This window comes from Lonchura striata, chromosome 3 (genome assembly GCF_046129695.1).
Source record: "Lonchura striata isolate bLonStr1 chromosome 3, bLonStr1.mat, whole genome shotgun sequence".
Taxonomy (NCBI): domain Eukaryota; kingdom Metazoa; phylum Chordata; class Aves; order Passeriformes; family Estrildidae; genus Lonchura; species Lonchura striata.
Genome location: NC_134605.1, coordinates 7,872,193 through 7,896,848, shown reverse-complemented (window position 1 = coordinate 7,896,848; position 24,656 = coordinate 7,872,193). Strand labels below are relative to the sequence as shown.

At 42.2% G+C, this 24,656-nt stretch overlaps 1 protein-coding gene and 1 non-coding gene across 2 annotated transcripts; one reads left to right on the top strand and one right to left on the bottom strand.

Moving 5' to 3' along the window:
• The first annotated feature begins 4,586 nt into the window (after positions 1-4,586).
• Positions 4,587-4,659, top strand: TRNAT-UGU (transfer RNA threonine (anticodon UGU)). Its single transcript has one exon. It is a non-coding gene; the product is annotated as a tRNA-Thr (tRNA).
• Positions 4,660-10,323: 5,664 nt separating this feature from the next.
• On the bottom strand, positions 10,324-21,210 carry TAF1A (TATA-box binding protein associated factor, RNA polymerase I subunit A). Its single transcript, XM_021552765.3, has 10 exons — positions 21,002-21,210; positions 19,367-19,536; positions 18,429-18,542; positions 17,293-17,491; positions 16,453-16,583; positions 15,454-15,612; positions 14,346-14,412; positions 13,114-13,234; positions 11,814-11,974; positions 10,324-10,666 (listed from the first exon to the last, which is right to left on the bottom strand). The coding sequence occupies exons 1-10, from the start codon at positions 21,135-21,137 to the stop codon at positions 10,524-10,526; spliced, it is 1,401 nt and encodes a 466-aa protein (XP_021408440.2). The 5' UTR covers positions 21,138-21,210; the 3' UTR covers positions 10,324-10,523.
• Between the last annotated feature and the right edge of the window lie 3,446 nt (positions 21,211-24,656).

Genomic DNA, 24,656 nt, shown 5'->3' with positions numbered 1-24,656 from the left:
CTGAGCAGAGACCTTCATGCTATGATCTCCAGAGAGAGAGAACACTGTTTACATTCTGTCTAACAGCACAAACATGTTTACATGTGTATATACATGTAATATTTGGGTATAAACACATGTATAGTGATAGACTGACCAGCACATCACGGCTCTGGGTCAGCTATTTCCTGCTTTTTTTCTTCCCCTTTAAATCTAAAAACTATGCATCTTTCTTTTTCAAATACAAGAATTTTCTTTTCTAAAACTAGAATAAAATGTACTTTACTCTTTCACTACTTTGCTGAGTTATTTATATTTTTATTTTATCTTATTTTATGAAAAGCTGCTTCCTATCAAACTTTCCAGACCCTTTTGCCTGTAATAGATGGCTTTGTCACCTCCACCACTGGGTGCAATGTGGCATCTAAGTGCTATTGGATATGGTGTGTGAAGTTGTTATAATACATAGCTTCAAATCTGGTCTGGATCAGAGAAATAACCCTGAAGCAAAGAAAATTCAATTACTCCTTTCTAGTTTCAGGAAGATTAAATCATAAAGCATTTGAAGACAACATCTCTTCTGCTTGGATCCCTTGCATTAAGAAAAAACACAACTGGAGAGGACAATGAGGCATAGACAGAACAGTTGCCCTGGAATAAGACTTGGGAACAATTATGCTTCTCCACAGAAAAGTGCTGATACTCAAATACAAGCAATGGACACCACAACATGAACCCCATGAACAGACACCCATTACATGAACAGAGATACCAGCAAATACAGATGAGGGGATTCTGATTGTCTTTACATTTCCATTGTGTGTTCTCTCACCTTTTTGAGGAACAAAGCAAACTGAATTTCCACAGAAACACCAATCACTTTCTCTCTTTAAAGCCACACAAAAATGCTGTTAAAAAGGCAAGATTTTTTTTTTTTTGCATGTGATAATGGATGTTTGTCCAAAGCAAGAGTATTGAGCCTGCCAAACTACTTTTGAAACTACACTGTATCTGTTGCATGTTTGAATTTCTTTTCCATGGACAGCAGAGTTTCAGGGAAGAAGAAGGATGCACACCAGGATCTCTCATGATACTTTGGAGCAGGGGTGGAAGCAATCCACAATCTAAAACCTGGAAAGAGCCTTCACAGCAACTTGCCCAGCCTCTGTTATACATGGTAATTAGTTAGTGGAAATACCACAGCAATTATTTCTTCTGATTTTTTTATCTCATTCTAACTCATGTTTTGTATCCAATGTTTCAAACACAAGTGGATCATTCCTGTATAATGTGAGAAACAATGATTTTTCTAAGGCTTGATTGGATCAAAACTGCAAAACCACATGACATTTCCTGAGGCACATCTCAGTCAAACAGGACTTGAAAAGGTTCACATTCAGAAAACAAGGCAGGCTTCAACCAAGTGTTGAGATCACTACATGTCTAAAATACCCCATGGACTGCCTCCAAAAGCCACCCAAAATCAGCAGGAAGTGTTTCCCTGATTTTTTGTGCTCTGAAAATATTTTACTCAAAAAAAACCCTTGTATTTGCAGAAGACAAAGTAATCCACCAGCACTTGCCAACTAAAATGAATTGCATTAAACTCAGGCACATTTAGGTTACTATAGTTTCTTTAAGAAAGAAAACCAACAATGCTGAACCTGACAAACAATTAAAACCCACAGAATGTCCCATTTTAAAGACTGAAGCTGTGTTGCAAATCCTTTCTCCCAGAGGTTAACAAGGAAAGTCAAGTGTGCCAGTTTTGTTGATCTGTACCTCTGCTGAGATAATCCCAGGTGCACCAACCTTCCCTCAGGACACAGGGTCAGATGTGTGGAGGACAAAGGTAGGCAAGCCTGACAACCTGTTAGGAGACACACCAGGTCTGCAGAGGAAATGTTGGCTATTTATTTCATCCTACTGCATCCCAAAGCTGCTTTGTGCAACAGAGAATCAAACTCTGTGAAACACCAGTGAAACTGAACCCAGCAGAGAACTGGGTGGCAATCTAGGCAAAGGAGTTTGGAAAAGGGAATACAGTAGTGTAAGAGAATTTTCAGGGATTTCCATGAATTTTCTTGGACCAGCAGTCTGAAGAGACATTCCTTTAGTTTTCCCTGAATGAAAGATATGGCAGTAAAATCATGGAATGTGCTTGGGATTAGCTCACTGTGCTTAACAAAATGGGCAAAACGTCACAGCAGCACAGGTGACATCTGTGGGCTGGCACCAGTTTTACACAGGGTTAAACACTAACTTCTCCAGTGGGGCTGTGAGGGACAGTCAGGGAGCTAATCAGGAATAAATAAACCAGTTTTTAATAACAGCCTTAGTCCAGACTGAGCAAGACCACACCTATTCTTACACTAACCACCCTATTTTCTAGCTTGGTGCTTGGTCTGGGCCTAGAGAAGACATGTAGAGAGTATTTATAAATGTGCATCTTTAGATGTCTGGCACACCTTTAAAGGTCAGTCATCCTACAGATCTTCCTTAAAAACCTGTGCAGTAAAAATTCACTCTTTTCAGCATTTGAAGTCTGTTAAAATTATTTTCCTAATCTTTTGATGCAGTCCTTAGGTTCCACCTAGTGGCTTTCTACAGTCATGAACAGCAAACTAGACAGGCATTTTATTGCCTAAATTCTTAATTCTCACGTGTGTGGGTCTAGCTGCAGAAAGAATCATAGATTCTTCTTTAGATGTAATTCTGCAATTTTGACCCAATCAATCCTTAGAAAAATAATTGTTCTTCATATTCCACAGGAATGATCCACTTTGAAACATTGGATACAAAACATGAGCTAGAACAAGATTTTTAAAAATGTAAGAAATAACCAGTTGTGGTATTGCCACTAAATTACCATTTATAACAGAGGCTGGGGAAGTTCCTGTGAAGGCTGCATCGACTCCCTTCACAGCTAGCTGAGGAACAGGCACCTCTAGACCAGGACTCGGATGACTTTTTGCACAGGTTTGCCTTCAGGTGAGATGAATTACATCTCAGAAGTGTCTCATTTCCTCATTTTCATTACAAAGAGAAGCCAAGGGGCTTACTGATAGCCTAGTACCAGCACCACACCTCCTGAATCCCACCCAGGCTGTCTGACTAAGAAACACTCTCTGACACAGCCCTTGAAGTGCAGCCCACCTTGCAGGGAGCTCTCAGCAGGCAGCAAAAGGCATCTGGAAGCAGGGCAATCACAACAGTTACAGATTTGCACCTAAGTTTAAAAGCCCAATAGTGGCAGGTAGCCATGTTATCACAGAAAACTTATTTCAACACTGTTCTGCTCTCAGAATACAACTTACCCTGCTGCTCAGCTGTGTTAGGCTGATGAAGGTAGGCTTGTCTTATAGCATGAAAAGTGTAAGACAGTTCTGCTCCTGCCTACTTGAAGGTTATAAAATAATCTATGCTTATACTTCAGTTCCCTGAGGCATTAGCAGAACACTCACTACAGACATTTTAGCCCTCTTTGGAAAAGCTGTAGTCTCTCTAAAGAGTCACTATCTTCAAAGGAAAGGGGGGAAAAAAACATCCAAAGAAACGTGAAACTTCATGAATTTATCAGCTGCCACATTAGAGGTCAAAAGCAGATATTTCAAAGTAATTTTAGTGCCTTACATAAACAACAAGACAGAGTTCACCAGAACTGATCTAGTTTGTCCACAGAGATCATATCCATTTAAAGAGAAGGTGAAATAAGACTCAAGAAAAAAAAAAAAAAAAAAAAAAAAAAAAAATAGAGGAAATTGACCTAGTTCATGATTTGTGGAGTGTGGGATGGATGAAAGTTCTTTAGCTCCTTAATGCAGCTTTTTCTGTCTACTCTCATTTCAAGGAGCTTTACTTTTGGTCACACGCAGCTTGAGGTTTGCACCCAGCAAATCATGTGTGCTTTTCTAGAACGTGACGGGTGTACAGCAGAGCTGCTGGGATTTATAACTCCACTGCGGTGTCTCTCTGCTTCCTCTGCACAGCTCACCTTCTCACCTTCACCTAAGCTTTCAGGGAGCGTGTGACACGCTGGTCCTTTTATACAAAGAGAAGGAGAAAATCCTCAAATGCCTTCAACATTCCACAGTAAAAATAAAAAAAAAAAAAAAAAGAAGGCTCCACACTTCCTGTCTTGCTGTCGGGTTCATACCCCAGTCAAAGGAGACGTGTGGTTTATCTGCGAGAGTTAAACCAGCTTTTGTGTAACAGCGATTTCACAAAAGCTGAGGAGAATTATAACGCTGAGTCGTCACCTGCTTGAAGTGATGTCTCCGCACAAAACCAGGCGCCGTGCAGCATCACCCCCCAGCCCTGACTCGGGCAGCGGCTGCTCCCTCGCTCCCAGCCTGGGATGCCCGGCAGAAGCGGGGTCGCTCCTGGGAGCAATCCCCGCTGTGCCGCCCAAACTCCGCTCTCCGAGGCTCTCACCCTGCCCCGCCACCCTCGGAGCGGGATTCCCGGAGGACGCAGGGGCCCGGCGCAGCCCGGCCGCCCACAGACGCGCCGGGGCCGCGCCGGGCCCAGCCCGGGCCGAGGGCCGCGAGCCCGCGGCACCGCCCGCACAGGCACAGCAGCCGGCGGCAGGGCTGGAACTGATAGGTGGCTCCATAGCTCAGTGGTTAGAGCACTGGTCTTGTAAACCAGGGGTCGCGAGTTCGATCCTCGCTGGGGCCTCCTGAGCTTTTCCTCGTTTTTTGTTGTTATCCTTGTTTCTCCCCGACCGAGCTGGGGCGTGCCGCGAAGAGCGGGCGGCGGGGGTCGCTGCCTTTTGCATCCCGGCACGGCGCCTGCAGAGGGCGGCGGTGGGAGACGGGCGAAGCGTCGGAGCTGCAAAACTGAGGCCGTGGGCTCGGCAAGGACGGCCCCGGCTCCGCTTCCCAAATCCAGCACTTCCCTGCATCTGAACATCGCTACGGGCGCCGCTTCCACCGCGCGGGATCCGGAGCCGCGGGATGCTTCCAGCCCACAGGATGGCTCGGCTCTAACGCCGGGTTTTGGGGGGGTTGCTTGGATTCTGGTGCTTTGATTGTGTTGGTGTTTCAGAACATTTCCAGCCCTTTCTGGAGCCTAGGAAAGCTGGAGGTGATCCGTACCTTGAAAAAAATATTCATAGAATAACATGGGCTGGAAGGGACCTTAGAGATCATCACATTCCAAGCCCGTGCCATCGGCAGGGACACCTTCCACTGGAGCAGATTGCTCTGAGCCCCATCCAACCTGGCATTGAACACTTCCAAGGATGGTACATCCACAACCTCTCTGAGCAGCCTTTGCCAACGCCTCACTGCCCTCACAGTGAAGAATTTCTTCCTAATATTTAATCAAAACCTCCCCTCTGTCAGTTTGAAGCCATTCCCCCTTGTCCTGTTACTACCTGCCCTTGTAAAAAGTCCTTCTCCAGCTTTCTTGTGGGCCTCCTTCAGGGAACAGAAGGCTGCTATAAGATTTCCCTGGAGCTTTCTCTTTTCCAGGCTGAACAACCCCAGTTCTCCCATAGGAGACATGCTTCAGCCCTCTGAGCATCTTAGTGGTCCTCCTTCAAAAAATAAAATCTAATTTCATTGTCTGAAAGACAACTACTCTTGACACACTTTTCCCTGAATTTCAAGGAAAAAAAAAAAAAAAGTTGAGGTAATTGACATGTCAATTCCATATTCTTCAAAAGAAGATTAAAGCCCTGAAGTTTAGAGTCATTTGCATTTATTAGACAGTCATACACAGCCAAATCTTACCAGAGAATGTCCATCATAGGCTCTCATAACCAGTTATGTCAAAAAAGGACATCACAGCAGGATTTGGAAGATGGTGCTGTTAAAGTTTAATATGTTTAATAGAACATATACAGAGATTGCTAACACTGCCATTAATAGGGGCACACCTGAGAGCACTTGATAACAAGTCAGCCAAAATCTCTTTTATTTGGTTGCTATTCAACACTTTTGTTTCATCATTTCATAGGCTTGCTTTTTCTGAGACATCACTGAACTTCAAAAGCTCTTCCTCCTCTTCTCCACTTTTCCCTTAGCTAGAGCTGCTTTCTTTGGAAGAACCTCTTGTTCTGGCTAGGTGGGATCTCTTATTTTTTGGCAAAGGTGGTGCTGGTGCAGTTCTGGAGTTGTGTCCACTCTTCTTTCCTTTGTGAGGTTTAGCCTCAGCTTTGACTCTCTTTCTCTCTTTACCAGATGGATCTGTTTTTACTGTTGATGATTTTATTTTGGTGGATGGGGTCTTTTTTGCTTTCTCAGAAGAAACTTTTGGGGTGGCTTCAGTGAGGTAGAAGATTTTTTTTGAGGTGTGGTTGTTGAAGGTTTGTTTAGCAGCTCAAGGATAGTCACTGAGGAAAGTAATTAACATGGTTCAGCATTCCTGCTTTGAGGAAAAAGGCTAATTCAGAGATATGACTGATAAAAACACTTATTAGAGCTACAGCCAAGAAAAACAGCTGAAATTATGAAAGAAGAAATGCACACTATAAACCTTTCTTCCATTAAAAGACCCTTGTTTTTCTTGGAAATAAAATTATTTATTTTAGAAATTATGGATGTGTCTTTAAGAAAAATTACTTCCAGACAGAATGTAATGAAACCTTGCACACTTCTCTAGCAGACTTAACAATATGAATTGTTCATAATACACTAATATCTGGAAATCCCAGACAAGATAATATCAACTTGCTAAACACTGGTTTCTACTCAAGATGTTAACTCCTACCCCAGCTGCATGGGACTTTTAGACAGAACACAGCTTAGAAAAATGAAGATTGAAAACTTAGGAAAAAAAAATCAGGGACTGGGACTAAGCAAAGGCACAGCATCAAGTAGACAGCAGAAGCTGTGTTTGATATCATGCTAAATGTGATAATCAAACTTCAGGATTGCTCCTGCTCAGTGTTGTTAAGATTCCTGAAGTTTTCAATCACATGCCTGTAAGTTTATGTATATGTTTTGCTTCTCATTAAAATCAAAGCCTGACAACTTTCTTGCATGTGGAAGAAATGGTATCCACTTGCTCTTTGTTTTCACTGGAACAGGCTTGTATTTACACTTCCCTCGTGGAGCTCTCCTTGGAAAACAGAAAGGCAGATGCAGGCATCTGAGAGATTGTTAGGGAAGTTTATTTATTCCATAGGCACACACCAATTCCCTGTTCTCATTTGCCTCTGGTGGAAGAGGCATGAAAGCATTTTAGGCACCTGGAGTGCAGCACAGGTAGAATTCAAGAGGCTGACACAGGGCTGGCAAGCCATAAAATCCCTGTCCCAACAGCAGCTGGTGAATGTGACCCTCATTGGGATTTTCTTTGGATACAACAGTGCTGCAGCAAGAGGGGTGAGAAAGGAGAGGAACAGGCACAGAGGGAGGGAAATGTGTCTGTGCTCCTCTCGTCAGTCTCCTGACAACTTCCCACAGTACAAAAGCACCAAAACAAAAACCAACCGAACACATTTTCCCTGAGGTAAAGATGTTGCACGTTAAGTGACAGGAAGAGAGGTACAAAGAACCACAACACACCTGTGTTCTCTGTTAGCCACCAAGGGAACTGCTGTAGGACAAATAAGAGCAGGTTCTTCCAATTTGGCGTGCTCGACAGCACCAAGCAAAGCAAAGTATGACCTAAGGCATCATATTTTCTTGTGATTACCATTCTCCTTCAGACAGTGGCAAGAGCGCTTCCTCTACACCATTTCAGTTTTTTGAAAAGGTTACTAAAGCAGGGTTGCAGGCATTGATTGTGGGGATTTCTGGTGGGTTGTAAGGGTTTTGTTTTTTTTTCCCCTTCATCTCTCTCCTCTCTGATTTTAACATTACATTCTAACTCATTTCCTCTCTGCTCAGGACAGAAGGAATTTGGTGCCACCCCGCTGTCTCAAAGAGTACTGCTGCAGAGGCAAGCCGAAGTGGAGACAAACAGCACTGCTGCCATCAGCTTTCCTGGCAGGTTCCTCGGGAAGTCGGAGTTGCCATCAGGCACATGACAGTGGCCCTGGCAATGTTTTGGAAGCAGCAGTTTGTGTGGCTTGCTGTCCGTGCCAGCACACTTCCTGCCATGCGGGTAGGAGGCAGGGAATGCTGGATTCACCGTGCTCAGCAGAGAAGCCAGCTAGCCCCAGGAAAAATCCTATAAACAGCAGTAAAAGCAAAAGAGATTTTACTGCTCATGAGGAGACCACAGTGACTCCAGGAGCTGGAGCTGTCAGGATGGTGCTCAGTCTCCGAGGAGCTCTGCACAGCCTGGGCACACCTGCCAAGTGCAAACAGACCAGGCAGAGTTGACACAGCCCCATCTGGACTAAAGCAAACAAGGGGTGCCAGAAAATGAAGGAAAACATTCCTAAGAGCCAAGGGAGTAAGTGCCTGGTCCTGCTCTAGAAGTGATGGACACAAAGCTTCAGAAGCACAGGGTCTTATGGCACATTAAGGATATTCTGTGGTAATCCAGTACTTAAGACAATTGATTTTTGTGTTTTTGGGTTTGATCCCACTTGACATTAAACTGATTTAAAATGCATGAAACCTTTGCACAGTTTCTCCTCTGGTGAATAATGGTTGAGCAAGCCCTTCCCATCAGCTAGGGATGCAGGTTTTTGTACACATTGTCCTCAGCCTGTGTTGGAGGATGACACTTACCTAAATTTGCTCTTCCATAAACAGGACAAGATAACTTTGATCACAGCCACATTGAAAGGGACATACTTCTTTCATGCATGATAAAAAAAAAAAGCCTCAGAGAAGCTTTGCCCACAGGATGGGGAGGAAAATTGATAGGAAAACCAAATCAAAGCCAAAGACAACCATTCCAATCCACTAAGAGTTATCCCATTCAAAATACAACACACAGGTTTGAAAACACAGCACACACAGAGATTTCACTCCGAATTTGTGATCTGCTGGTTTGTCTCAGGTGCAAGTACTGTGGTGTCAGGAAACAGCAAGTTTCTTGCAAGACATGGAAGAGCAATGCTTGGCACAGTTACACAAAAGCTGTGACTGTACTCTTGTACTTGCTGACTGCAGCATTATGGTTCTAGCACCTGGAGAGGGCATCATCCCCCACAGCAATCCTGCCTCCAGAGGTCACAGGAGAAAGCTGGGAGTACCACAACAGATCAGCAGATTTTTCAGACATCAAGCTCTTTATCCTCTCACTCTCCTTATCTCCACCCCAACCTCTGATGCTTTGTTTCACATTTCTTCCTCGGTAGAGTCTCAGCTGCTGCAAGGCACATACATCTCCCACAGGAAGGTCAGGGGACAAAAGGAAATTACATGGGAGCTCCCATCAAGCACCAGGGCTTCCAGCATTCAGCTTTTATGCTGCTTGTGTTGGGTTAATGCTAAAATCTCCTATGCATACCTACAAAGGAACACAGACAGATAATGGAAGGGGGAAGCCCAAGCAACACCCTGCTGGGATGCTCTCAGGGATATCACAGGAGAGTCACCAGCTCATCAAAGTCCATCTTGGCAAGTCTGGGGGAGCAGAGGGGCACAAGAGCGAGCAGGAAGCCAAATTAAAGACTCTAGGGAAGGGACACCATGTCTCTGGAAGGGAAGGGACACCTGGTTGCCTGCCAGAGCTGTCCCAGGACAGCTTTAGGCCCACGTTCAGGCATGAGCCCCACTGAGATGGACACTGGGAGCAAGTCTGGATCACCTCTCGCCTAAGGAGGGGTTGCTTTGCAGGGCTGGGGGACACCTTATGGGATGCTGGGGAAGAACATTTTGAAACTTCACAATCTAAACTAAAATAGTCCAAACCCAGTTGAAGATCTCCAACACAACTCTCTGGCTCTTACACAGTGAGGCAGCAGCAATCTTAGGAAGTCAGAAGTGAACGAGCACTAGAGTTGGGAATGACAAGTAATTGCCTTTAACAAAACATAGGTACAGCAAGTATTTCACTTAATGTTTAAGACAAATTGTCATTAAGGCACTTCTCACAAGACCCAGAACAAAATCCCAGATAAACACTGAGTTTTTAAAATCACAGCTGTATTTATCCTGCTGCTAAAGACATCTGTATTTCAATCCCAGAAGGACACTCAAGCACTTCACCCTCCAGAATTCTGCAGATCTGGCATTAAAACAGAAGTAGTATTTGGAAACCATTTTGTTGTTGTTTTCAAGCAAACTGGATTTCTGGTTTGTGATAACACATCAACGATTGCTTTCTGAACACAGCAACACCGCATATTTCAACTCATGGGCATGACTGCAAAAAAAAGTCTTCCAGCAGGTAGAGAATTTCTCAGAATTTCTGTGCCTCTGCTCTTTCAAGATATATTTGAAATCAATACTGTTTGCATTTCACACAAATATGAGAACAACGTTACAGAAATTCTTTGACATTAACAGTTGATTTATATTCATTTTATTATAAAATAAATACAAACCAAAGCGTTTTTACATAAATATATTTTTTTAAAAAGCCTAGTAATGAGTCTATAGGGTCTGCCTGGAGGTTCTGGAGTAACACCAACACAAAGGTCAGCTTTACAGAGAGGAAAAAGTACCAAGAACCTTAGGGACACCTTCTCATCAAGGCGGAAGAGAAGAAACTGGAGGACCAGATATTCTCAAGTAGACAGCATTGTGCCTGGTCACAAACTTCTTCAGCATCCGAAACCTTTTCAGCTGAGCTTTGCTGCCTTGGTGTGATACATATTTAAAATATTTGCAATCTAAGGAAAGAAAAATAAACACTAAGTTACACCATCATACAAGCAAACACAAAATGCTTTTGTTGTTTAAATAATATGCAAACAGCTATGAAACTTTGCGGTAATTAAAGGTATTAAAATCTAAGACATGCTCATTAGAGACGTAACTGCAGCATTAAATAATCTATCCTTACTTAGCCCAGCAAACTTTTGACATGTATCTAAATGCCTGTTATCTTGCAAACTATGTTTTTCTCTTTAATTTTTGCTCTGCAAATTAGATCAGAAAGTAAAATTTCAAGTGTAAAGCAGCATTGATATCATACATTGATTTATTATGATGGAAAGGAAAAAAGAGGCTTACATTGACACCAGTAAGTACTGAAACTTCATTCAAGAAAATTCAAGGAATGCTTTTATTTGCCATGTGGAAATAAAAGAGAAATATCTGATACTACTGAAAGCACAACAAAAAACATCCAAAGAGCTTCCAACATAAGAAATTGTTCTACAAAGTGCAGATGAAAAACTTATAGAAAAGCTGACAATGAACCTGTTGCCCATCAACCAGAAGTCCAAACCAGTGTACAAGCCATTGTCTCCACACCATATTCAAATTAGCAGCTGATTCTTGGCCTGATCCTCCCTTGGTTTTGGCAGCATTTCAAATAAATCCTACTAAAGAGATAATGATCTTCACCTTCTTACCAAACTGATCATGTTTTTCATTCAGAGCCTCCCTCCTCTGTCTGCATTACAACATCCCCACGGTCCTTAATGACCAGCTGACACCCACTATTGCTGAGACACTGCCTAGGCTGGCATCCAGCAAGCAAACTCCTCACAATATTCCCTCAGGAGAGGGGTGTCATGCATTTTTGGAGTTATAGTTTGAAGGTCAAACAAGACAAATAGTATTGTGGCTGCTCAATGAGGCCAGTTAAAACTGAATTCTAAACCACAATAAGACCAGTTGTCTCACTGGTACACATCAAACCAATTTAAATACTTTTCGTGTTCAGCTCCAAAGACAATCTTTTTTAGAAGAAAGAAACTGCATTTCTTCCAGGCAGCAGATCAGCTGCATCCCATGTCATTAGGACTAGAACTAGTCATTATTTCTGTTCTATGTAGTGAAAAAAAAACAAAAAAAATTATATATATATACCCCTTCCCAGCAGGATTCCAGCCACCAGAGCTTTTTCATATGAAAGGTTTTTATTTTCCTGCCAATTCCTTTTTGCCAGGTAACGGCTAAAATGGAAGGCTGGCCACCAGTCCTTCCTGGAGTTCCACTCCTGCTTGATCCAGTCAAGATGCTTCTCAGAGCTGGAAAAAGGTTAAACAAGTTACAGGAGAGGCTAAAATATAATGCAAAGATTATTAGGAGATAGCAAATATTATAGTCATCTTGCTACAAATCTCCTAAACTGCCAACATAGACACACTGACTTTATACCAAAACACTAATACAAGCATTTTTGTATAAAACTACTGATTTTTTTAATCCCTGGAAACACTTGTGAGGCTGGAAGTGAACTCGAGCAGTCTTACTAAGCCTTGGAAATAGCACAGATTATGGTGTGAAATGAAGCAAGCCTTTCACTCATGTGCCAGTTTGTCAATAGTAATATGGAAGTTTCTCCAGGTTTGTCAATAAATATCTAGTATGAAGGGGTTGCTTTGTCCTTAGGAAAGGTTTGTGTTACTCCAGGCATACTCAAAGACTAACTCATCCCAAACAGTTACTACTGTTAGGCAGTAAGGCCCTTAAACCAAGAATTTCAGCAACACAAACTTCTTCCAGCCCCTCAATGGAGCCTGCAAGAACATGAAGAGGGAATTTTTGAAAGGGCAGGGAGAAACAGAACAAGGAGGTTTAGATAATATATTAGGAAGAAATTCTTCACTCTGATGGTAAGGCCCTGGGTCAGGAACAGTTTTAAGCTGACAAACAACAGGTTTACATTAGATATTAGGAAGAAATTTTTCACTCTGATGGTGAGGCCCTGGGCCTGTTTTGCCCAATCTAGTATTTGTATTTGGTGAGTGGTCTCTCCCTGTCCTTTTCCCAACCCATGAACACTCTGTTGTATTTTCTCTCCCCATCCAGTTGCAGAGGGGATGGATAGAGCAGCTTTGGTGGATGCCTGGCATCTAGCCTTGGGCAGCTCACTACACTGCTCTAGTGGGAGGTGGCCCTGCCCATGGCAGGGGGGCTGGAACAAGGTGATCTTTAAGGTCCCTTCCTACCCAAACTGTTTTAGCATTCTATAAAACTATCTGCAACAGGGAAGTGACATTCCCATACAATGACCAAAATGCCCAGTATATTTCAAGATACTCAGAAGTCCTGTTTGAAAGGCAAAACTGAAGGCAAAGTTAGAGCACAGAGGATCACCATGTGGACTACCCAAAGGTGGAGACTTGACACATTTATTTCAACACCTTGCATCACAGCTACTTACATTACAATTTGTTTCACCTGTCTTGCCAAACAGCTCCATGCTTTTTCATTTTCTTTCCAGCCAGCATAATCCAAGCCTGCAAAAATAACTTCTAGGCCCAGTCGACGTTTTCTTCTTTTCTCTGGAAAAAGATGAGGCTGATTAATGAATTACACAGATCAGGATGAACTCATTAGTAAGGCACAAGTGAAATACAGTTCTCCACTCTGACCCTGCAAATGCTGCTACTTTAAACATAAGTTATGTTTATTGGCATAAATGTCTTTTAAAATTCCAACTTTAAAAAGGTTGTTCTCAACAGTTATGAAAAGTTGGCAAATGTGTCACATATGAACTGAAAAAGGGAGGTTTCAGACAAAAGTTCTCTTTTTTTCCCCCTCCCAAAGAAGAATCACAGAATGGTTTGGGTTGGAGAAGACCTTAAAAATCATCAAGTTCCAACCACCTGCATGGGCAGGGACACCTTCCACTAGAGCAGGTTGCTCAGAGCCCCATCCATCCTGGCCTTGAACACTTCCAGGGATGGGGCATCCACAGCTTCTCGGGACAACCTCTGCTAGTGCCTCACCACCCTGACAATCAAGAATTTCCTCCCAAAATCTATTCTAAATCTTCCCTTGTCAATTTGAAGCCATTAAGCCATATCATATCAGAAGAGAGAACAATCTTATTAATGTACAGTTCACCAATCTGTTGACCTGCAGGGACACACCAAGCCACAAGAAGACAGAGAGCTTGGAATACAATTGATCAGCATGGAAAAAAATAGTCTTCAGACTGGAAGACTTTTCTACCATCTTGAAGATAATGCTTCCTTAAAGAGAAGGAAAATTTTGTTGTTTGATTATTAACAATAAACTAAGGAATAGATATATTCAAAGAAAAAAAAAGAATAAATAAAACAGAGATACCAAAAATGGAATGAAAACCTTGGAATTAGAAGTAGGGTGTCTAAAAAAATTGGTTTTGAGATCCTGCCTGTGTTTTACAACAATTTGCTTTGTTCAGCCTTTAAAATAAAAAAAGGCATTTGTTTACACAAGTTTGTAAATGATTGCTCATACATCCAACTAAGAGATTATGGTAATTGGGAAGTTGGGATTTGATGTATTTTTTTAGGATTATTTCTTAAGAAACAAAACTACTTTAAAAAGCAAAGAGAAGTCTGTAGGATAATTCAGAATAGTTTTTTGAAATTAGCATAAATGAAATGAAGAAAAGTAAAGACTTACTTGATTTTTGAAGCATGGTATTAAAATTTATCATTAGCTCATGAGAAGGAACAATATCATGCAAGATCTGAAAAATAAAAGACAAAACCCAGATAGCTTATTTTAATGTGAAAACTTTTGAAGACTTCTGACCAAGAAAAGAACAGGCTTCAGTGGTTTGGATGCTTTTAGCTCAGAAAATTAAGCAATCTGGTACTTTGGTGCCTTGATATAAAGAATGCATCTCTAGGTCCACTCTGCACATCTGTGACACTATAGATGAAATACCTTGATGGCTGTTGACAAACACTGCATGTGGCAAATACAAAATTATGAAGGAGAAACCCAAATTCATATCCAGTGTTCCCTTTTTTGAAGGTAATGTAATTTTCTCCCTAGGACAGTTCTCTGCTGCATTGGGTCAGTTTCTGGAATTACCAAACTATTTCTATGATTTATCTCTGTCTTCTGAGAGACTCATGTCAAAACCACTGTTAAAATGCAGAGGAGAATTTCAAACAAACCTGCTACAGTTTCAAAGTCTAAATGAAACAAAACAGCCTTACAAACCAGTTTTTAAACAACACTTGAACTAACAAAGCACATTAGTGCCACCAAGTGGCAAAACATGGTTTGCAAGGCGTACCAAGGACAAGGAAAGCAGGAATTTAAAAGCTTAACCCTACAAGGTCTTGTCTGCCAGCAACCAGCAGACATTAACTTTTAGCTTTAATGCACAGCTCGCTGAAAACAAGCCAAGAAACTAATTGCTAGACAGGATCAATATGTGAAAGAGAGGCATTTAATGATTTGTACAATACTGTAAAGATCAAACTGTAAGAGAAATCAATGCATGCTATACACAAGCTGCTGATACAGACTTCTGGAACCATGTGAACATGTTCTCTGAACTTGCTTACTGCCATTAAGTGAAAAGATGTACCAGTTAAAGGCAAAACAAGAAGTGGAATTCAAAGACAGTAAAGGATTCTGCTCCCTCTCACTAACTTCCCTCTAACTCTCTACTTCCCACAAAGAATACAATAGGATAAATAATGTTAGAGAGCTCAAGCAAGCTGTCAGACCACTTAATGACTGACACAGACTGTGTCTCCTAAGGGATACCTACCTTCAGTGCAGATATGAGGGATTTCTTTGATTCACCCTGTCTCTTGAGGAACTGGTAGAGGTAGACATGAGCATTGGGGTTAGCAGGGAACTTGGAGTTGTAGGCATATTCATTTAACACTTGACGAGCCTCGTTGTGATCTCCATAGAACTCCAGCAGCTGGAAGTGAAGTCTGTCATTAGTTTTGTCAGATACAGGTAACCAAACTCTTAGAACTAATTTTGGACTGCCACAGAGACATCCAGTAGCACAGCCTGTACCTGAGAGTGCAGTGTATTAGATAATTAAATACCTGCCTGTCTTAATTCAACGGGCTACTCTCAGCACAGAGAGACAAGAATTCACAAACAGAAGCTACTCTGAGAGAAAATGCCTTAACACCTACTTAATTGTCAAAAGATTATCATCCCTTGCTTACTGGAAAGAGATGCTGAAGGCACCTGCCATATCTCCAGAGACAGAACTTGGCAGATGCTAGCACCAAGAAAAATTCTTAAGATGTGCTTAGAGAAGTCAGATCTTATCAGTGTTCACAAAAAGTAAAAGATCTCTTTAAAATTACTAATTCTTAATTACAAATCCTAAGCAGGTATTTAGAAAACCCAAACCAAAACACAGAGGGGCTGCATATTTGACATCTCTAACATTTTGTGTATCCAGAGAAAACACTGCCCTTACAAAAATCAAAGTGTTTTCAGGAACTTAAACTAAATCAGCTATGCTCCAATTTCTGCAGCACCACAAAAACAAAACATGTAAGCTATTTGTCTATTTATTTTTCTTGACAATGCACAGATTTTGTATTGTGCTCAGGCTCTGCAGCTCTACCAGGAGTACACTGTGCCCTATATCAAAAGCCAGTGACATGCACATACAAATGTGTTGCTTTTGAAATACTTGGTTTTCACTCATACACAGAAAATAATCTACACATGGGCATCTTAATGAAAATTAGACAGGGAAATAAAAAAAGAAGCCATCTGTAAAACATGCCCTTACATCCACATAACATTTCACAAAGACATCCCAGACTCCAGGTATTTTAATAATCTCCTTCAAGTTCACTGCTGCCTTCCGGAAGTAACTGTGCATTTCCTGCTCAACAGCCAAGTCTGAAAATTCATCCTCACCTACCAAAACACAAAGGAAGGTCACAAAGTTATTAACTCCACCAAGCACAGGGATCTTGAAGTGCTGCACCTAAGGGATGATTACATTTTGCTAAGCAAGGACCCTAGTCAGAGAGTTTTTAAGAGAAGACTCCACAGTACTAAAACAAGAAGTTTTCACTGTTCCTCATTCAAATTTATAATTAATTTCAATTCATGGAGCACAATGAGTAGGACTCCAAGAGAAGATGCTACCAGCACAAGGCCCATTATACAAATTCAACCAACCTCTGGTTTTCAGAGAAAGAGATCTAGTGCAAGTGATAAAACACTGCCAGCAGGTATATATAGAACCATACGTGACACATGTAGCAACTTCCACTTCTTTAAGGAAACTGAAATTCAAACACAAATGTTGAGGGCTTTGCTATCACTCAACATTCTAGCAGCAATCAAGCACTTGCACACCTATTAAACCACTGCTTTAAGGGAATAAATTCCTTTGATCATTATTTTAGGTGATGCTGACTGGACATGGGGAGAAGTTTCAGAACAGCATTTCAGGGCACTTCAGAAAGTGCTATCTTGGCACCACCATCACTGGTGATACAGAATTCTGTACCAGCCACACCATCACACACTGAAGTCTAGTAAAGGAAAAGGTGTCATTGCAAAGCATGTCATCTGCATGAGCAAGCTGAAGCTACAGCTCAATCCAAAAAACACTTACCATGCTCTAACAGGATGCTCTTCTGCTTAGACCAGCTACAGTAGTCCAAGAGTCCCCTGTAAGCCTGAATCAGCTTCATTTCCTTATCCTGGATGGCTGTTTGCTCTCCAAACCTCCAGCTTTCTGCCAAGGACAGGTTCTGGTAGGCTTCATCTATTTGCCCATTACAGAGGAGATGAAAGACATGCTCCAAGCAAACCTGCAACCCAAACAGTCCAAACCACAGCGTTCTACACTCAAATGCAGAGATTCTCAGGAATACGAAGTTCTATACACATGTGCAGACAAAGAGGAGACTCATTGACATACAAAAAAAATATTTCCAACACAGGTAATTAAGAAATTAAATTATTTGTATTGTTTCAAAAGCCTCTCGTTCTTTAAAAGTTCTGTACCTATTTCAGAAGATCTAAAAAATGACCTGAGGAAACACAGCTGTGCTGCATTTGCTGATTTTTCAGAGCACCTGAAAGAGGGATGTCCTTCCATCCTACCATGTTGATTTGGCATCATAAGATAAAAACCTACACCTTCAGTTAGCTCCAGAAAACCCTTGTATGGGACTTTTTTTGAAGACCTTTAAGAACAGGATAAAAGACAGAGAAGCACCATCCCAAGTGTGAAACAACCAAGGAAACCAAAACAACATAGGTTTGAATGAGCCACCACAGGGAAAAAACCCATTTAAAAAACCCCACAGCTGTGTGACACAGGTGTGTACAACATACAGTTTTATAATCAGATTAGCTACTCAAAAAGTGAGAGGGTAATGAGGCAAAATTTAAGAACAAATGTTTAATCACCAGCAAAGCTGTCAAATTATAGACTGGAAACAAAACCTGGCAGATAATTTTCATGCATGAAAATGAATTTGACTGGTTCAAATTCAAATATGAAAGTGTTTTTAAGCACTTCTAAGGACTGAGAACATACATCTGTGATCAAACATACAGACAAATGAGATAAGGTTAGGTATAAAATGACCTTTGAATATCATGGAATTGGTAATTCAAATGTTGGGTTTGAGTTTTTTTGACACTGATGTCAGTAGTACATTTCAAAAGAGATTTGGAAATTAATATTCAAGTGTTCAAGTAAAAGTGAAAAATCATCAGGGCTGCTTTAAGTACACTCACCTTCAAGTACCTTTTTACTCCTAAAGTTTTCATCTGTTCCATGAAACAGCTGAACTCTTTCACACTGCTCTGGGAATGATGCCACAAAATTTCAGTTCCTATTCTCCAAATCATCTATTAATGGGGAGAAAGAATATCAAAACCAGCCTTAGTACAAAAATGGCAACAGATATCACATATACAGTCTTACTAAACTTACAGTTACTGTAGGACATGCAAAATGTACATTTGAACTGCAAATAAAATATACTACAAAGCATTATCTACTGCTGTAGTAACCTACCTACTCATCCAGTAGGACTTTTAGAGTCATTCAGTGGGTGGTTCAGAATTGCTCATTCTAAATGCAGCACTGTAGGAGAGCTTAAGAAAACTGCATGCCTGAGGGTTCCTCCTTCCCTCACTGAAAAATTATGTTCTTCTGTGATATGACCCCACTAAAACACCAAGTATACACAACTCTTTGAACTTAAGAGCAAAGATTATTTCCAGTGTAGCTCCCCAATTACACGCTTTTGTTTCCAAGGTCTGCAAGCTAGCCATACTCAAGTATTCCATTTATTTAAAAGCTCTGATGCTTTTCCTTCCACCTGATTCTATCTCAACACCTGCAAGGAGTTTTGCAGCTACTGGAAGAGCTGGTAACAACCTAAATAAGCCACCAACTTGCAAACAGATTCCGACTGATGACATGCCAGAACCAAACACATTTACTGCTTTCCTATTTTAGAGAGCTACTTTGACTTTTCATAGCCACACTGCTGATGGAGTGAACTTATAACAAGCCAAATCTTTTTCTGTTGTGTCAAGGATCTATAAAAAAAAAACAAGCCTATGATTAGCTAATTAAGACAGCTGTTGGTCCTGAAGTATATGGATGCTGCTTTGCAAGTATTTTTTCAACTGCAAAAGAACTCAGATCAGGAACATGGGCTCACCTCTGATGCACCAATGCGCTCTCTGGAATAGTCCTTCTCTAGTGACTCAACATAGCAGGTCAGAAACTCTGCAGCCCTCTTCCACTGTTTTTGGAGCAAGGCATCCTGAATGTAACTTAAACACGCTTCCTTGCTCTTCTTGAAGTTCAACTTGTGTTCATTGGAAGACACTAAATAAACAAGAAAAAAAAAAAACCAACCAAAAAAAAAAAAAAATCAACAGAGCCCACAGCAATCACAGCCCTTATTCAGACAGCCACATGCTCTCCATTTCAGCATCTTTCTTGCATGGATACTACATAGAGAGTCATCTTAAGTTATACTGTTTTGAAGATAAACACATCTGTTAATCCACAGGGGAGCAGGACTATGGGACAAGCTGGAAACATGATATGGAATGGCATTTTCCATAAGCAGTACATAGCTGTGCTTGAAATTCCCATTCATTTGAAACAGTGAATAGCCACTTATGTCACACTACTGCCCTACCAGAATCAGGGAGCCATGGTGCTTTGGTAACTTCACAGTACATTTTGTCATATTTTGGGGACTACTTTCTTCACTTATTAATCACCACCTAAATTGGTGATGCCATGGTGCTGCAGATTTGCATGCACACAAACAAACAGACCATTCCAGTACCAAAGGCTAAACATTTCCCACAAAGTTATATGCAGAGAATTATTCTCATTTTAGTACAAGGCTGCAAAGAGGCCCCTTGGCCTTTTTACATCACTAGTAGTCCAATTTATACTGAAACCAGCATGAAACTGAAACTTCATTCCCATGAAGTGTGTTTAAAGCTCACGGCTGTATGACCCTACAACAATGCTCATCCTCATCCATGAAAAGCCACCTGCAAGGCACATGGAGAGCTCATAAAGACACTCCTACCAGGATGCTGTAGGCAGGTGAATAACTCAAACAATGGCTAAGTCAGGTAATCACAGAACCATCAGGGTTAGAAGGGATTTCTGGAGATTATCCAGTCTAACCACCTGCCAAGGCAGAGTCATCTGGAGCAGGTGACACAGGAAGGTGTCCAGGTGTGATCTGAAAAAGTCTCCAGAGAAGGAGACTCCACAAACTCCCTGGGCAGTTATTACAGTGCTCTGCCACCATCAATGTAAAGATCTCCCTTATGATGAGGTGAAAATTCTTGTGCTTTAGTTTATGGCCACAGCACCGTGTCCTGCTGCTGGGCACCACTGAAAAGTGTGGCATTATCCCCTTAGCACCTGCCTTTAAGATATTTATATGCACTAATGAATTCCCCTCTCAGTCTTCTCCAGACTAAAGAGGCCCAGCTCCCTCAGTCTCTCCTCATAAGAGATGCTCCAGACCCCAAATCATCCTTGGTGTCCTCCAATGGACTCTGTCGAGGAGCTCCACGTTTCTCCTGCACTGAGGAGCGGGCACAGCACTCCAGATGTGCCTCAGCGGGGCTGAGCAGAGGGGCAGGATCCCCTCCCTCCACCATGGGCCCTCCTGCCCTCACAAAATAACCACTGCGAAGAGGTTATTTCGAACCTCCTTCCCGGCCCTAGCAGACGACTTGGCGGAGAGAAGCTAAAACCACTCCCAGGGCGGCAGGAAGGCGCTCACGAAGGGAACGCACAAACGCTCCGCCCTTACCCGGCGGTGGCGGCAGGAAGGGCAGGTGCAGGGACGCGTGCAGGGCCGCCTGAGCGGCGGGAGTCCTCCTCCTCTTCCTCCTTCTCTTCCCGTCCACCACCACCGCCTCCGCATCCTCCTCCAGGAAGCTGTCCATGGCGGCGCGGGCAGCCGGGCTCGCACCGCCCCGTGCGGGGCTCGGCCGGGGCCGGGAGATCGCGCCCGGCAGCGCGGCGCGGGAGCGGCCCCTGCGCATGCGCCAGCCCGTGAGGGGCGGGACGGGCGGCGCATGCGCGGCGTTTCCCGCTTCCCCCGGCCCGTGGCGCCGTGAGGGCTGCGGGACCGGGGTGGAGCGCGGGGTGGCAGAGGGGTGTTTATTTCTATATCTGCCGCAATCAGCGTGAAAAGCCGTGGCTAATGCGCTGGTTGCTCCAAAAATTAAATTAGCGAGCTCCTCCTGTTACTCTTTCCTACTTTCCCGTTCCTTTGTAAGTCATAACGTTCTACGGAAGGAAAATATTCCGAATCAATATCCTGTGCACTGTAAAGCAATGATACTGCCTGTGCTCCTGCTGGATTTTGGGAGTCCGGCTGCCTTAGCCGCAGCATCTGGTTTATACAAATCTGTGCTGGAACTTGTTTCTTTTAGCCACTTTGGAACTGAGTTTGCCTTGGACTGTTTTGATGTGTATAAAGTCCAGTTTACTGCATAAGAGTACTCACAGAGTTGTTGTTTTTTTTTTTGTTTTTCTTTTTCCTAAACTGCCCTGGCATGGGAGAGTGAGTAAATAATAAACTGGCTCAGATTAAAGGTTCATGTGATGCAGTGTTTTGGTTCAGCTGTGATCAATAACCAGTGTTGGGAACAGCGCAAGGCAGAACAGTTGTGTTGTGTGCAGCATTTAAACACTTAAACCTCAATATCATACCTTAATATGGTATTTAATAAATAAACTTTGGGAAAACAGAAATTTCTCTTTGCTTTTTCTTTATTTTTAATCCTGTGTTCTTCCAATAAAGGCCAGCATTTCAGTTCATAAGTATTGTTAATGGATAATTAACTTACCTGATTGACAATAATAAAATGTTACTTAACACCACATGTTTATCAGTGCCATTTTTTTTTTTACTGTTCTTTATAATTTGTACCTTGTGTCAGTGCCTCACTGATCACTGGTGTTGCCCAAGTTTGATGCCATTTCCTACAACACCCCTGATCTTCTGTTAGCTCAGTATTCTAATTTCAGAATCCAACTTATCCCCATTTTTTGGTAAAAGTTCTCATGTTTGCATGCAAGAACATTTACTTTTGGCTTGTTATTTTTATTTGCCTGTGTTATACATATGTGTTTCCTGATCCTTAGGTAAACTTAGCCAACTGATCTTGTTAATGGGTATCAGCTACTTTAGTAGATATTTTAGTGCAGAAGAGGTAGGAGAACTGCTTTTTAAGAGTAGGTGAATGTTAGATACCTCATGTACAGTGGCGGAATACATGTTTCCAAGATTGGTCCAAGGATCCTAGATCCAAGATTGATGTTGAAGACTGGAAGGAAATTTTGCTTGAAATATCTTAATTGAACTAAGTGAAATATTTTTCTTTTCTTTCACACATTGAGGAAAGCTACGTATGTTAATAAGTGGTTACCTTATTACCCTGAAATACTTGATATTGTAGGAAATACTTGACAGTTGCAATGGTAAACTTGTATATATGTATCAACTGCAAGCTGCTCATTATTGTATAATAAAGGCAGTGACTTATACAAGAAGTATGTGATTTTGTTTTTCTTCACATCTCCCTCTTGCCCTTGTCTTTGCAACCACAGACACAATTACCTTTTTTTATCTTTAATAAAGATAAGTTTGATAAATTGTATTGATGGGAAATAACAGCTCTTTCTTCACAAGAAATTGGACCTAATACTCTGGGCATTATACAACATGAAATATTAATGTTGAGGAAAGAATGCTTATCTTTCACTCATACAATTATCGTATAATGTGACTTGAATGAATTTACTTCCATATTGTAAATTGTGACAAACGTCTAGATTTTCTAAGTTAGGCTTTCTTAGAGCTTTTAATCAGCCAATATCAGTGATGTCAAATAGGGATCACCTCATTTTTTAAGATGTGAAGCACAGAAACGTCAACAAAATTGCAGGAGAGCTATAACCACTATACTGCACTAGGCCTGGAGAGCAGACATGAGCACTGGGTGAATGAACCATTGCATTTGTGTAGCCTGTGGGTCCTGGGGATACACAGGACTGTAAGAAATGCCAGGGTGTCCATGGGATGCTGGGCAAAGAGGTATCAACACTTGACACTTTTTCGTTTTGTGATTAAAATATTAAGCTATTCTAGATGGGGACTGAAAATGAAACACATATTTTTCAGAGATTACACAGTAGTAACTAAACTTGGATCTAAGGCCTTGTACAATGAGACTGTGGAAATGAGAGTCTGGAGTGAAAATCAATAGGCATGAGGATGCAAGAGGAGCACATGCAATCAGCAACCGCGATTGCTAAGTCTTTAGATGTAGCATTTAAAAGAGCTCCTAAAAAGCTCTTGGAAAAAACCCTCAGCTGTTCTGAAAATCACAAAAAAAACAAAAAAAAAACCAAACAAAAAAAACCAAACAAACAAAAAACAAAACAAAACAAAACAAAACAAAACAAAACAAAAAAAAAAAAAAAAAAAAAAACCACAAAAAAATAACACTAAACTTTGACTATCAGTTCTGATTACCAATTCATTCATTTTGGGAGCAGCTTCAGAATTTGCTCTGGAAAGTAGAAAAAAATAGAAAAAATGTGGTCATTTGATTGACCAGCAAGAGTATTCTCTTATGTCACCTGTTCTTTCTTACCTGCATCTTTTTTTCTCTTTGTCTACTCAGGCTCTTGTGCTGAACAAATAACACAGGTGTTGAAAAGAGAAGTTTGGTTCATCTGCATTGTGACTTCTGCTGTCATTTTGCCATTTTAGATCTCTAAGGCAATATTAAGGTGCTGGATGTGAAGAAAAGGCGACGGTAAGTAGTGTGAGTAGCACATCTTTCGGCTTGCAAACACTCAACACTTAAAATGTACCAGCAAGTGGAAGCTGCAGCTACAGAAGGGCAAGGATAGGAATGCTGCGCTTTCGGCTGCCCGCTGTGAAACCCGGCACTTTCCCCAGTGGGATCGCGGCTGAATGAACTCCTCCGCCCGCTGCACCGCAGGTGTAACCTCAAACTCTCGGAGGTCACCGGCAAAGTGGCGGCTGCTCCTCTCCAGCAGAGATAAGAACTGCTCGGCGGGGCAGGAGGGAGAGCAGCCAAGTGCTTGCTCGGATCTGTCGCGTCCTTACAGGGCGGCAGCTACACCCTTTCTGTTCTTGTTACTCCAGCGATCCTCAGTTGGAGAAACCCGCACAAATAAGGGGCGGGACCTTCCTTCTTTTCTGGCCTGCGAGGAGGGAAAAGTGGCCGGAGTTAGGGGTCCTGCCTCCTCAGGACCGGGATGGGGATCAGGGAGGGAGGGTCCGTGCGCTGCCCTCCTCCCGCGGCAGCGGCGGCGGGGCCGGGCTGGTCCCTCCCCCGCCACATCGCCCTCCCGCCGGCGCTGCTGACGTGTCTGCTCCCTCCTTCCCGGCCCGGCTCCCTCCCTCCGCGGCGCTCGCCGCC

Excerpts from the sequence above, each read along its gene's own strand:
- TAF1A (XM_021552765.3), bottom strand. The coding sequence starts at position 21,137 with ATGGACAGCTTCCTGGAGGAGGATGCGGAGGCGGTGGTGGTGGACGGG. Across the intron at positions 15,613-16,452 it reads TTGTGAAATGTTATGTGGAT|CTGCTGGAGTTCTATGGAGA; the intron begins GTAAGGGCATGT and ends CTTCACTTCCAG. Across the intron at positions 14,413-15,453 it reads CCCTCATATCTGCACTGAAG|ATCTTGCATGATATTGTTCC; the intron begins GTAGGTATCCCT and ends TTTATTTTTCAG.